This window comes from Pseudophryne corroboree, chromosome 6, assembly GCF_028390025.1.
Source record: "Pseudophryne corroboree isolate aPseCor3 chromosome 6, aPseCor3.hap2, whole genome shotgun sequence".
Taxonomy (NCBI): Eukaryota; Metazoa; Chordata; class Amphibia; order Anura; family Myobatrachidae; genus Pseudophryne; species Pseudophryne corroboree.
Window position 1 is genome coordinate 750,804,026 of NC_086449.1, and position 15,550 is coordinate 750,819,575.

Sequence of the window (15,550 nt, forward strand, 5' to 3'; positions counted from 1 at the left end):
AGAACATATTAAATGTTTTAGTGGTTTAATATTTTAAAAAAGTTGACCAAGCACTATATAGGAGTCTTAACTTGCAGTGTTTCGCACTGTTTCTTATATAGTATCATGTGAGTCTTAACTCCAATATTCCTATGTTCAACGTAAATTTTGTATTTTTGGAGAGCAAATTCTCTCTTTTGTGTTCACTTAATGTAGTCACATGGGGTTCCTGTCCTGTGTAATATATAAGAGCAGGTTGGCAGCTTCTGCAGTGATCTGATATCCGTAATGTACAGCTGTGTCCTCTTACAACTTTGCTCCATATGCTACAAGCCAAGTTCCACATAACACGTGAGAGCTGTGTGTCTCTGTAGCGCCAAGCGTCTTTTTGTATCTTTTGCTGCAAAAATACATCTTAGACGCAATGTAATGCAGTAGGACGCACGAGCAGCTTCGGCTGATTAAAATGATATGCGGCATGCCTATATTGTCTGTGTGACTGTATTTGCATACTAAATGCTATGCTACAGTATTCTAGTGGAACACACTGTAACGCGGCATTTCGGATGCAGATAGAGCCGCTATTACACACAGAATATAGGCATGCTGCATAACATTTCAATCAACAGCAGCTGCTTGTGCATCCTATTATATTACATTGCATCTAAGATGCATTTTCGCAGCACAATACGCCAAAAAAGATGCTCGGCGGAACGACTTGGACTGTTTAGCGTGACTGCTGCAGGGATGTAAGGGGACACATCTGTATTTGCTGGCTGCAAGCTGCTGTCTGTGACAGAACCTACTTCACTTATTAACAATGTGGGGATTATTTCCTTCCTGATATTTTTAATTTATTTTTGTTGGGTTTTTTTAAATCTTTTTTTCATTTATTTATTTATTACATTTTTATTTTCAGCTAATTAAATATGAAACTAAACATTTTGAACAAACAAATGAAGGGTTAGGTGCCATCTAATAAAGTACCATATGAATGCTGGCCTTGGTATCTAGGTATGCTACCTTGTTTGCTATCATATGCTACTGAGTGAGACATGCTACACGTAAGTGGAGTGTTTATGGCGTTTGAAAGAGATCAGGAGTGGCACAGTGGTTAGCAATGCTGCCTCACTACTTAGACAAAAGGCTTGACTGCAAGTGAGGCCATATATGTGTGGAGTTTATAGGATCACCCTGTTTTTAAGTGGGTTTCCTCCCACAGTCCAATCACATACTGATAGGGTAATTAGCTTCTGATAAAGTTTATCTGTCCTCTAACCTGGATAACCCCCCTCACTGATTTTTCCCGGAGGGCAGGTACCAAAAGTTGGTATGGTGTGTGATCAGAAATAGACTGTAAGCTCCACTGGGGTAGGTACTGATGTGTATAGTTATTCTTTGTAGGGAACTTCGGCATGTGCAGGCGCTATCTAAATATATCATGTTCAGAAAAGTTTGGAATGCAACAGCAATCTGAAGGCTCAGAAATGGTAAATGAGAGGTTCCAAGTTTGGCTTGGTCTGTAAAGTATATTCAGTAACAGTGTTGGCTGTTATATTGCAGTTTGTTTGGACACTTTTAATGCATCTCTCCCTTCTACGTATAGCTGGTGCAGGTTGAGTATCCCTTATCCAAAATTCAAAATCTCACATTTTTGGGTCCCCTACTGAGATAATGTCATACATATTATATATTACATGTATATATAGATATATAATATACATATATATGTATCATTATCTCAGTACAGGAACCAAAAATGTGTGATTTTGAATTTTGGATAAGGGATACTCAACCTGTAATAATAGTCGAGTATCTTGTGAGGCTTGCCAAAGTAACACAACCTGCAAACTATAATCCTCATTCGCTTGTTCTCTTTTGGGTGTTTGTATAATAATAATTAAATTAGTCATCATACACCAGTAAAGGTAATTGGATTAATGCTATACAATCTCTTGAAAGTGGTGAAAGTATTAATACTAAAGTACCTGACATTCCATCAGAGCAAAGTAAAAAAAATTTTGTTTTAGAAATATAAATTGCTGGACCTTTAACTCACCCCAGGTCCCCATAGACCTATTAATCCTTATTTCATGTTTTCCCGGGCCTTTCAGATGTCCAAACTAGTGTTCAGCAGAAGGGAGGTATCCACCGTGGAAGTGTTTTATCATTGCTTCTACGGATACGGGATCTATTATCCAGATTGCTCAGGACAGTCCGGTCTTCCATGGTGTGTATAATGGGGCACTGCATAGCTACAATATGCTACTATGTACACTGCTTTTTTAGTAACGTTTAACACAATTTAATGACAATAAAAAATACACAATGCAATTCGTCTGCTGGCAATAACCACCTGAGGAAGACCAGTGGTTATTACCAGTGGATGAAACACATTGAGTGACCAGGACTGAATCTCTACCATACACTGACTGGGACTAGGAGAATTTACAGATAAGCTTTTTATGTTTTTTTAAATTGTATGGGCATTTGTGTATTTTTTTTTATTGTCATTTAATTGTGTTAAATGTTACTACACCATTGTACCTACTCTCTTTCTCCTCTATTATATGTGATTCTATTTTGAGGGATTGAAAGCTGAGGGGTCTATCTCTGAACAAAAGCATCCAGACTGATCCATCTACTCCTGGAGAACATCACCTTGGTATAAAACCTGTGTTAAGAACAGTGGCTATAGCCACCTGAAATGGTACACCCCCACTTTGAGGGTACTTTGAGATGGTGATGGGAGTTTATTTTCATTTGATATTACACTAGGAGGCACTGTTCTCACTTCTAGTACAGATAATTGTGGAGGCCGCTGGACCAACAGTCTATTAGAGGTAAGCTGCCACCCTTCAATAGGGAAGTGTACATTGAAGTTACTTGTGTGAACAATCACGTAACACTGGGACTTATTTACCTTATTCTCTATTTTTGGAAATGGGGTATAGTGTCCATTGTTTCCTATCTATCTATCTATCTATCTGTCCTCCCCTGCACTACAGCCTGCCTGGAGGTCACCATACATGTTGGCCAGTGGTGTTATACATATTTTGGGGGCGGTTATGGAACTTCTAAGATTCCACCTCCACATCTTGACCTGAGACTCTGAAAAGTAGGTGGTATGGGGCAAAGAGGCAGTAGGCAAAAGTTTTGCCTAGGGTGTCGAGAAATCTTGCACTAGTCCTGACTGCTACCATGATATTTTCATTACCAGCTGCAGTTTCTGAACCAATGTGCATTTTCCTTCAATCTGCTGGTGCCACTGTTGACACAACATTGTGGTCAAACAAGAGGTCATTAAGGGGTTGTGTGCCACTAATTTGATGTGTTCTGCATCTGGAAATGAATATGTGACAAAATTGATAAGGAGTTTCAGCTCTTCCTGTGGGCAGTGTTTGATATAATAATGGTAATAAGCAGGTCTAACGTCTCTAATTCTACCAGTCTTCACCTGTCATTTGATATCACTCAGCTGGCCTTACCCACAGCCTTCCGTCTGTAGCTCTTGCAATCTCTGTAATAACGTCTAATGATATCACACTGTCTCAGATTGTAAAGCTGCTGTGGAATACGCTGGCACTGTGAAAAATATGCTTTGCAACATCAAACATTTGTCTACTGGGAAAACACATTAAAAGTGATAGCCCGCTGAATCGGTTCAATGCTGGAATGAAAGTAAATAGAACTTTGTGTATAATCTCCTATTGATATCCACTCAAAATGACACATTTGGTTGAAGTGGTTGAGTTGTACGGCTTCCCCTTGTTGCTTTCCCTTCTACTGCTGTCCCAGGTGCTGAAAATAGTAGTGGCATTCAATTAATTGACGTGTACTGATAAATTACCTTGCTGGCCACTTTGGGGGTGTATGCATTCTTTGTTCCGATTCTGAACACCTGCGCAATCTAGCAAGTATCCATAGGTAGCAGAGGCAATATGACCAGTACCTGAGATTTCACATCCCAAAAACAACTTTACAGCAGCAGAGAACAACTAGAGAAGACTAGCAATTCAATTAGTGCAGCAAATCATGTAAAAAGGAATAGAGGTTGGGAAGACTTTAAGTTGAAAAAACAATTTTAAAGAATAAGAATTTAATAGCAAAATGTTTTTCAAGTCAATGAAGATTAAATTTGAGAACTGCTGGTTCCATCTTGTGTAATCTCTTTTCTTTTCTCAATTTTCATGCAAAGGACTAAAATTCTTACAGTAATTGTATAAACTTTTCTTTCAAAAATTATATTTTATTTAGAGTTATAACCGTGACATAAAGCACCTTTTTGGAGTTATAAACAATACAAATAGATTTGTTTTTATTAAATAAAGTCTGTGCAACCAACATACAATTAAAATATTACATATGTCATTTTGTGGCAAATAGAAGGTTGGAGGAGCATTGCGGGATAGGTAATGCAAAGATACAAAGACAACTGATGGTTCAATGTACACAAACATGCTTCAGGCACAAAATTATTAAAATATTGTATAAAATGACCTTTGGGCCATGCGTATACTATAAGTGTAAACTATATGAAAGATAAATGCACTTTGTGTTTAGACTTGGGTCTCATCCCCAAGATACCGCAATTTGGTATGTCAATATTACAGCTAAACGGTACAGAGCCATACAAGCAAATCTTGACGTGGGACCACAGTTGATTTAAATTGTTAAAAATAAATGGAAATTGGTAAATGAATGTAGCCCACTATGTAAAGAGCAAGTGGGGATAGCAGATATTGGGGTATATTCAATTGAAGTCGGATCCATTTTGACATTCATTTGTCGGAATGGATCCGACCTGGGCTATTCAAATGACATTTCAAATCGACTTTTAATAAAGCCGAATTGAGATGCGGGGGGGCGAGGGGGGAGACAGGGGAGAGCCGTGGGCAGACCGGGGAGAGCAGCGCAACAGCAGCGGCTGCCGCTGCTCTCCCCCGTCTGCCCACGGCTCTCCCCCATCTCTCCCCCTCCCTGGCTTTCTGCCTCTCCCTGTCAGCGGCGCCCAGGGAGAGATAACTGCAGTGGCCGGGGGACCTGTCAGGTGGCGGGACGCTGTCCGCGGCAGCCGGGGGACCTGTCAGCGGCGACCGGGGGCGCCCATCAGAGGTAGTGCTCTGCAGCCCGCCGCCCCGCTCCCGTCCCCGCATCACAGCCACCGCTCCCGGCAGCGTCCACCCGGCTCCAGCAAGCGAGACCTCGCTTGCTGGAGCCGGGTGGACGCTGCCAGGAGCGGCGGCTGTGATACATCCTCCAGCACTGCTCTCCCCCCTCCCCCCCGGCGGCTTTCCCCCCCGTCTCCCCGCAGCTCTCCCCACGGCTCTTCCACCTGTCCTCCACTAAGGTTCCGCATCTCAGTCCGGACTGAGATGGTCGAAAAGGGAGCCAAAACCTGTCTGTTTTGGCCCCGTTTTCGCCACAAGCACGTGGATCGGCAGCTATTCCGCCGATCCACGTGCTTTTTGACAAGTTGAATTCATCGACGAAATTTAGGGATATATTGAATAGGTCAAATCAGGATTCGACCTTAAAAAGTCGAAAACTGCCCTCTTTTTGACAGACGGCAGTTTTTTACTTCAATTGAATATACCCCATTGTAATAAGTTTACGACCAAAATGTTTTTCACGTACATAAACAGCAAGAAAAACAAAACTTAAATTTCAGGCCACTAAATGATATTTGGGAAACAAATTGTAGAAAATAGAGCAAACTTACATTTCTAAACTTTTTGTTTGTATCTGCCTGCACTAACAAAAGATCAAAAAAATACCAGGCAATACATTGTGAACAAATAGTCTATGCAACCCATTAAGTGGTACTTGTCTGATTCAGGAGGAGGTGCAGTTATAGTATAGAGGGCTGTATGATAGTGAAGCAGATATACTATTGACCAGTTAATGGTTATTTAAATCACATGCTCAATAACTGTCTCCAATATAAACATTACTATGTAGTACAATACATATTGTAGTCTCTTCTCTTTTCTTCTCTGGGATTGCTGCAGAATGGAATGTAAGTCTGTTTGCAGAGCATATATGGCTTTTTTTATTTTTTTACGCACTGGGCATGCTCCGGAACCAAGCGCACACAACTAGGGGCAATTCAAAGCTGTATGCATCCCAGGCACATCTCCACTTGTGACTAATGGGCCCTACAGACTGGGCGATCAGCCACCGAGCTGCCCTACCGCCGATAAGGCAGACGGGCGACCCGACGGCGGGGGGGGGGGGGGGGGGAGTGAAGTTTCTTCACTCCCCCCGTCACCCGGCTCCATAGCAGTGCATGCAAATATGGACGAGATCGTCCATATTGGCCTGCATGCACAAGCGACGGGGCACCAACGATGAACGAGGCGCGGGGCCGCGCATCGTTCATCATTGGTGCCTCCACACTGAACGATATGAACGAGTTCTCGTTCATTTTTAAACAAGTTATCGTTCATTTTTGAACGAGAACGTTCATATCATTTAGTGTTATCGGCCAGTGTGTAGGGCCCTTAAGTGTAACAAGGCTGAAGTTCTGTGAGGGCATACTGTATACCTGTTTTAGATAGATATTTTGCACCAAGGATACAGTTGGTGCTAGTGCCCCCTGATAATCATGACTTGTATGTATAGGGGTAGTCCAGCCTCCGAGGTACATACAACTCTGCATAAGGGCAAAAATATGCACTTGGCCTAATGCATTGTGTAAAGTGTCTCTACTGCCTACTGGAAATGTGTGTACAGACATCATGTGCGATCTACAGTATGTTCACGCTACTACCTATTGTGTGCAAATGTGACCCAGCCAGTAAGTACAGAGGGGCTACCTCCCTTATGCCATGTTATACATGGTGGCCACCATCTTATGCCATGTTATACATGGTGGCCACCATCTTATGCCATGTTATACGTGGTGGCCACCATCTTTGGTAAAAAAACAAAAAACTCCCATCTTGTAAACCAGTTTACCACAGATCTAATAATTTATTATTAACAAACACCAGTGTCTGTGTACAGATTCTCAGTCTCCAGAAGCCACAAGTATCCTGAGATCATATCTATACAGTACTATTATAGCTTATTACATATTTCACACTGTGCACGACACCTCACATTATCAGTATAGAGTATATACTTCAGGCCAGACAGGCTGCAATCCTAGCTAAAACAGGCAAATGCTCAGTCTAAAACACTTTTTGTTCACATTGTAATCTATTCCACTATGTATCAACAACACAATCCAGACACATTACCACAATCTACAAACCACTACACACAATACATACTACTAAATAATCACACAAACCACAAATTGCCTATAATCTTCCAATAATTTCCATGTTCCCACATCATATTCAGGGGGAGATGTAAAGCTTGGAGAGAGGTAAAGTACCAGCCAATCAGCTCCTAAGTGTCATGTTACAGCAGCTAATTGGTTGGTAGTTTCTCTCCACTTTATCTCTCTTTCCAAGCTTTGATAAATGTCCCCCTCTGTCTTATATGGAAATGCATTACTTATTGTGAACATGCATGTGATGTGGCAGAGCCCCCCTTTGCTAGGGGCCGTGGGACTGCCCACCCCTCTCTCAGCAAGAGGAGGGGGTAATAAAGAGAGATGGGAACTTGCAATTTTATTAAGGTGTGTGTAAATGCCCCCATACATCTGCAACTGATTATTTCCTGATCCCCTAACGCCTGGGTCAGAGATTCGGGGATATTCAACAAAGTGAAAATCTCGATTCCCCAATTCTGACCAAAAACAGTCAGGATCAGCAAATCGGTGATTTTTAACATGAAGAATTTTCCCAATCCCCCTGATGGTTCACTGATCATCTGCTTAATTTACTATCCATGTGCACTATGATTGGGAACAGTAACCTGGGAGAGTATACGTTTCTACTGATGGTGGTCACAGAACATGAAATATACAAGATTTTGCCAAAAAAACATGTGTCGACCATTTTTGTGTTGACCATTGTTATGATGACCTTTTCACCCTGTCGACCTTTTGTATATGTCGACCTTTCATCTGTTGACCTTTTGTACCTGTCGAACTAATACATGTCGACCTATTGATTTGACTGTCTGCCTAGACACTGTAGATCTATTATACCTCACCCCTTAGCGCTACTGACTCTAAATCGCTTGAAGGGCAGTGGGGGAAATGTCAGGAAATTGTATAACATGCCTAAACAAGATAAAGACAGAGACAGCCACGAGGGGAAGATGTATGAAGCAGTGAAAAGAGTTGAAAAGTGCGCCAGTGGAGAAGTGGGCCAATCAGATTCCAGCTGCTGTTTATTGAATACATTCTATAAAATGATAGCTAGTAGCTGATTGGTTGCAGTGGACCACTTCAATAAATGGAACAAGTGGTCTACGACATAACTTACTACAGAGCTGCGGTGGTCTGTTCTATAAATAAAAATAATAATTGAACTTCTGTGTGGAGCTTTGTGTTACGCCCCTAATCTGTGGTAAAAAAAAAAAATGGGCTACTTATGTATTAAATGGAATAAATATGGATACAGAGAAAGACATTTGGAATCGTGATGACTGAGCCACGCAATGTTCCCGATTCTGCGTCCTGCACCCCGGGGAGGTTCAGTTGGCCATGGTCACACCAAGGTTTTCTTTTCCTTTCTCTGGATCCACAAAATGTCAATTTCGGAAAGTTTAGACTTGATGGACATTTTATAATGTACTGAATACGTAATACAGGTTTCACAGCATCCACCAGAAGAGGCTTTGCTTAATACTGACACCAAACTGCGAGCGTAAGAAGAACTCCAGCAGGCCGAATAGAGACAATCCAGTGAGAATCCAGATGAACGTTGAGCTGATGTACATTGGCTTCAGCCTGTAGGGAGAGTCAGCATAACTGAATATTAGTGTTTAGCGTTCTATATATTATCAGATATCAAATACTGTATGTATAAAAAATATAATACACAAGTGGTGTGAGTACGTATCCTTATCTTTGTCACTCTGTGCAGTAACTAGAGAACAGAGATAGTCTCTCTCACTACAGCGGCCATGGGAGGACATTCTACCAGAGTTTGACAACCATATAGGTCATGTTTAATTGTGAGGAATATAGACATTAAGTAGAGAATATCGATATTACAAGTTAGAGTTTTCATGTGATACTAGGTTGGTTAATTACATTCAGAAGAAGCTTATTACAGGGCGTCCAATGTAAATGAACATTTGCAGTCCTTGTGAGGTTCTTTTGATGTACTAGTCTGTCCACACAAAAAATAGGAAGGTGCATTAGAATGGACTAAAGTGTGGAAGAGCAGATTGTCAATATTACTGTACATTTAATTATGCTAAATCGGTCAGCAGGAAGAGCAACCTTGTTTGTCAGGACACAGACCTTTTTCTCTGACGTCCTAGTGGATGCTGGGACTTCCGTAAGGACCATGGGGAATAGCGGCTCCGCAGGAGACTGGGCACATCTAAAGAAAGCTTTAGGACTAGCTGGTGTGCACTGGCTCCTCCCCCTATGACCCTCCTCCAAGCCTCAGTTAGATTTCTGTGCCCGAACGAGAAGGGTGCAAACTAGGTGGCTCTCCTGAGCTGCTTAGTGAAAAGTTAGTTTTAGGTTTTTTATTTTCAGTGAGTCCTGCTGGCAACAGGCTCACTGCATCGAGGGACTAAGGGGAGAAGAAGCGAACTCACCTGCGTGCAGAGTGGATTGGGCTTCTTAGGCTACTGGACATTAGCTCCAAAGGGACGATCACAGGTACAGCCTGGATGGGTCCCAGAGCCGCGCCGCCGGCCCCCTTACAGAGCCAGAAGCCTGAAGAGATCCGGAAAAATCGGCGGCAGAAGACGTCCTGTCTTCAATAAGGTAGCGCACAGTACCGCAGCTGTGCGCCATTGCTCTCAGCACACTTCACACTCCGGTCACTGAGGGTGCAGGGCGCTGGGTGGGGGCGCCCTGAGACGCAATGAAAACACCTTAGATGGCAAAAGATGCATCACATATAGCTCCTGGGCTATATGGATGCATTTACCCATGCCAAAAATGTACAGAAAAACGGGAGATAAGGCCGCCGATAAAGGGGCGGAGCCTATCTCCTCAGCACACTGGCGCCATTTTCCCTCACAGCTCCGTTGGAGGGAAGCTCCCTGTCTCTCCCCTGCAGTCACTACACTACAGAAATGGTTAAAAAAAGAGAGGGGGGCACAAATTAGGCGCAGTATAAAACAATACAGCAGCTATAAGGGGAAAAACACTTATATAAGGTTATCCCTGTATATATATAGCGCTCTGGTGTGTGCTGGCAAACTCTCCCTCTGTCTCCCCAAAGGGCTAGTGGGGTCCTGTCCTCTATCAGAGCATTCCCTGTGTGTGTGCTGTGTGTCGGTACGTTTGTGTCGACATGTATGAGGAGGAAAATGATGTGGAGACGGAGCAGAGTGTCTGTAATAGTGATGTCACCCCCTAGGGGGTCGACACCTGAGTGGATGTACTGTTGAAAATTACGTGACAGTGTCAGCTCTGTATAAAAGACAGTTGTTGACATGAGACAGCCGGCTACTCAGCTTGTGTATGTCCAGACGTCTCATAGGCCGTCAGGGGCTCTAAAGCGCCCGTTACCTCAGATGGCAGATACAGACGCCGACACGGATACTGACTCCTGTGTCGACGGTGAAGAGACAACCGTGTTTTCCAATAGGGCCACACGTTACATGATTGAGGCAAAGGGAAATGGTTACACATTTCGGATAATATGAGTACCACCAAAAAGGGGTATTATGTTGGTGAGAAAAAACTACTTGTAGTTTTCCTGAATCTGAGAAATAAAATGAGGTGTGTGATGATGCGTGGGTTTCCCCCCGATAACAATTGATAATTTCTAAAAAGTTATTGGCAGTATACCTTTTCCCGCCAGAGGTTAGGGTGCGTTGGGAAACATCCCCTAGGGGGGATAAGGCGCTCACACGCTTGCAAGAACAAGGGCTCTACCCTCTCCTGACATGGCCGCCCTTAAGGATCCTGCTGATAGAAAGCAGGAGAGTATCCTAAAATGTATTTACACACATACTGGTGTTATACTGCGACCAGCAATCGCCTCAGCCTGGATGTGCAGTGCTGGGTTGGCGTGGTTGGATTCCCTGACTGGAAATATTGATATCCTAGATAAGGACAGTATATTATTGCCTATAGAGCAATTAAAAGATGCATTTCTATATATGCATGATGCACAGCGGAATATTTGCCGACTGGCATCAAGTATAAGTGTGTCGTCCAATTCTACCAGTAAAGTGGTCAGGTGATGCGGATTCCAAACGGCATTTGGAAGTATTGCCTTAAAAAAGGGGACATTTGGGGTCGGTCTTTCAGACCGGGTGGCCACGGCAACAGCTGGGATATCCACGTTTGTACCCCAGGTCGCCTCTCAAAATAAGACGCCGTATTATCAGGCGCAGTCCTTGTTGGCAAGCGGACAAAAGGGTTCCTCTTTTCTGCTCGTGACAGAGGGAGAGGAAAAAGGCTGCGGAGATCAGCCAGTTCCCAGGAACAGAAACCCTTTCCCGCCTCTGCCAAGCTCTCAAACGCTAGGGCTTTACAAGCTCAGGCACGGTGGGGGCCCGTTCTCAATGATTTTCAGTGCGCAGTGGGTTCACTCGCAAGTAGACCCCTGGATCCTTCAGGTAATATTTCAGGGGTACAAATTGGAATTCGGGACGTATTCCCCTCGCCGTTTCCAAAAGTCTGTTTTACCGACGTCTCCCGCTGACAGGGAGGCAGTTTTGGAAGCCATTCACAAGCTGTATTCCCAGCAGGTGAAAATCAAGGTACCCCTCCTGCAACAGGGAACGGGGTATTATTCCACACTATTGTGGTACCGAAGCCAGACGGCTCGGTGAGACCGATTCTAAAATCTTTGAACACTTACATACAGAGGTTCAAATTCAAGATTGAGTCACTCAGAACAGTGATTGCGAACCTGGAAGAAGGGGATTACATGATGTCTCGGGACATCAAGGATGCTTACCTTCATGTCAAAATTTACCCTTCTCACCAAGGGTATCTCAGGTTATGGTACAGAACTGTCACTATCAGTTCAGACGCTGCCGTAGGGATGGTCCACGGCACCCCGAGTCTTTACTGAAGTAATGACCGAAATGATGATATTCCTTCGAAGGAAGGGAATTTTAGTTATCCTTTACTTGGACGATTCCCTGATAAGGGTAAGATCCAGGGAACAGTTGGAGGTCGGTGTAGCACTATCTCAGGTAGTGTTGCGGCAGCACGAGTGGATTCTCAATATTCCAAAATCGCAGCTGGTTCCGACGACTTGTCTTCTGTTCCTAGGGATGATCCTGGACACAGTCCAGAAAGAAGGTGTTTCTCCCGGAGGAGAAAGCCAGGGAGTTATCCGAGCTAGTCAGGAACCTCCTAAAACCGAACCAAGTCTCAGTGCATCAATGCACAAGGGTTCTGGGTAAAAATGGTGGCTTCCTACGAAGCAATCCCATTCGGCAGATTCCACACAAGAAGATGCATCAGCGGATAACCCTGTCACCAAGGACAAGGGTGTCCCTCCTGTGGTGGTTGCAGAGTGCTCATCTTCTAGAGGGCCGCAGTTTCGGCATTCAGGACTGGGTCCTGGTGACCACGGATGCCAGCCTGCGAGGCTGGGGAGCAGTCACACAGGGAAGGAATATCCAGGGCTTATGGTCAAGCCTGGAGACATCACTTCACATAAATATCCTGGAACTAAGGGCCATTTACAATGCCCTAAGTCAAGCAAAGCCTCTGCTTCAGGGTCAACCGGTATTGATCCAGTCGGACAACATCACGGCTGACGCCCACGTAAACAGACAGGGTGGCACAAGAAGCAGGAGGGCAATGGCAGAAGCTGCAAGGATTCTCCGCTGGGCGGAAAATCATGTGATAGCACTGTCAGCAGTGTTCATTCCGGGAGTGGACAACTGGGAAGCAGACTTCCTCAGCAGACACGACCTCCACCCGGGGGAGTGGGGACTTCACCCAGAAGTCTTCCAACTGATTGTAAACCGTTGGGAAAAACCAAAGGTGGACATGATGGCGTCCCGTCTTAACAAGAAACTGGACAGATATTGCGCAAGGTCAAGGGACCCTCAGGCAATAGCGGTGGACGCTCTGGTAACACCGTGGGTGTACCAGTCGGTGTATGTGTTCCCTCCTCTGCCTCTCATACCAAAAGTACTGAGAATCATAAGAAAGAGAGGAAGAAGAACTTGGTACCCGGAACTGCAAGAGATGCTCACGGAGGATCCGTGGCCTCTACCTCTAAGAAAGGACCTGCTCCAGCAGGGACCTTGTCGGTTCCAAGACTTACCGCGGCTGCGTTTAACGGCATGGCGGTTGAACGCCGGATCCTGATGTAAAAAGGCATTCCAGATGAAGTCATCCCTACCCTGATCAAAGCCAGGAAGGATGTAACCGCGAAACATTATCACCGCATTTGGCGAAAATATGTTGCGTGGTGTGAGGCCAAGAAGGCCCCACAGAGGAATTTCAACTGGGTCGTTTCTTACATTTCCTGCAAGCAGGACTGTCTATGGGCCTAAAATTAGGATCCATTAAGGTTCAAATTTCGGCCCTGTCGATCTTCTTCCAGAAAGAACTGGCTTCAGTGCCTGAAGTTCAGACGTTTGTCAAGGGGGTACTGCATATACAGCCTCCTTTTGTGCCACCAGTGGCACCTTGGGATCTCAATGTAGTTTTAGGGTTCCTAAAATCACATTGGTTTGAACCATTCACCACTGTGGACTTGAAATATCTCACATGGAAAGTGGTAATGCTGTTAGCCCTGGCTTCAGCCAGGCGTGTCTCAGAATTGGCGGCTTTATCATATAAGAGCCCTTACCTAATTTTCCATTCAGACAGGGCAGAATTGAGGACTCGTCCTCAATTTCTCCCTAAGGTGGTTTCAGCGTTTCACATGAACCAACCTATTGTGGTACCTGCGGCTACTAGGGACTTGGAGGACTCCAAGTTACTGGACGTAGTCAGGGCCCTGAAAATATGTTTCCAGGACGGCTGGAGTCAGAAAATCTGACTCGCTGTTTATCCTGTATGCACCCAACAAGCTGGGTGCTCCTGCTTCTAAGCAGACGATTGCTCGTTGGATTTGTAGTACAATTCAGCTTGCACATTCTGTGGCAGGACTGCCACAGCCAAAATCTGTTAAAGCCCATTCCACAAGGAAAGTGGGCTCATCTTGGGCGGCTGCCCGAGGGGTCTCGGCTTTACAACTTTGCCGAGCAGCTACTTGGTCAGGGGCAAACACGTTTGCAAAATTTTACAAATTCGATACCCTGGCTGAGGAGGACCTGGAGTTCTCTCATTCGGTGCTGCAGAGTCATCCGCACTCTCCCGCCCGTTTGGGAGCTTTGGTATAATCCCCATGGTCCTTACGGAAGTCCCAGCATCCACTAGGACGTCAGAGAAAATAAGAATTTACTTACCGATAATTCTATTTCTCGTAGTCCGTAGTGGATGCTGGGCGCCCATCCCAAGTGCGGATTGTCTGCAATACTTGTATATAGTTATTGTTGCAAAAATCGGGTTATTTTTGTTGTGAGCCATCTTTTCAGAGGCTCCTTCGTTATCATACTGTTAACTGGGTTCAAATCACAAGTTCTACGGTGTGATTGGTGTGGCTGGTATGAGTCTTACCCGGGATTCAAAATCCTTCCTTATTGTGTACGCTCGTCCGGGCACAGTATCCTAACTGAGGCTTGGAGGAGGGTCATAGGGGGAGGAGCCAGTGCACACCAGCTAGTCCTAAAGCTTTCTTTAGATGTGCCCAGTCTCCTGCGGAGCCGCTATTCCCCATGGTCCTTACGGAAGTCCCAGCATCCACTACGGACTACGAGAAATAGAATTATCGGTAAGTAAATTCTTATTTTTTCTCTCATTTACATCTAAAGGAAGTAACTCAGTGGGAGGTAATCAAGCCACATGTGTATTCAGACGCACACATTGGTCACTACCTAGATTAAAGACACATCATATTAGATATGGTTTATGCTTGAAATGATGGAAAATAATATGAAACATAGCTGAAGTGTTATTACTCACAAGTACGGTTTTCAAGATATGAAACAACTCAGCTATTCCACATCATAAACCCATGTTTACACTCATGGTATATTATAGGTCATCATTTCGCAGGGTAAGTTATGCCTAATTATGTGCATTTCAGTGAGTAAGTAAGTTGAACAGTTCAGGGGTGACCCCAGCCTAAATTATCTATACAGCCAATCAGCAGGGGCTTGGGTGACATCAACCAAGGTGTGATTCTCTGCTGATAAAAGGAATGAGCACCATTTGTTCTTTGTTCAGACTGGGAGATAATGACGTATTGAAGTCTAAACCTGCATTTCTTCCGTTCTCCCCGGGACAGATTTCATATATGTACTTTGTAACCGTTTCTTGTTGATATTCTTTTCTAAATAAGCATTGTACCTTTTTCTGTAAATAAAGTTTTTCTTTGTTAGTAATTCATGTATGCTTCCAGAACCCAATCCTTTGAAGAGCTAGTAGACTGCTAGAATATGCTAAAAACTGTTA

At 44.1% G+C, this 15,550-nt stretch overlaps 1 protein-coding gene across 2 annotated transcripts in view; it reads right to left on the reverse strand.

The window, feature by feature from the left end:
- Positions 1-5,288: 5,288 nt before the first annotated feature.
- Positions 5,289-15,550, reverse strand: part of LOC134933392 (leukotriene C4 synthase-like) — a 116,550-nt gene continuing 106,288 nt past the window's right edge. For both annotated transcript variants that reach the window (XM_063928539.1, XM_063928538.1), the window contains exon 6: positions 5,289-8,830. In XM_063928539.1, the coding sequence (XP_063784609.1) occupies positions 8,695-8,830 (136 nt within the window). In that variant the 3' untranslated portion in view covers positions 5,289-8,694. The remainder of the gene's footprint in view (positions 8,831-15,550) is intronic.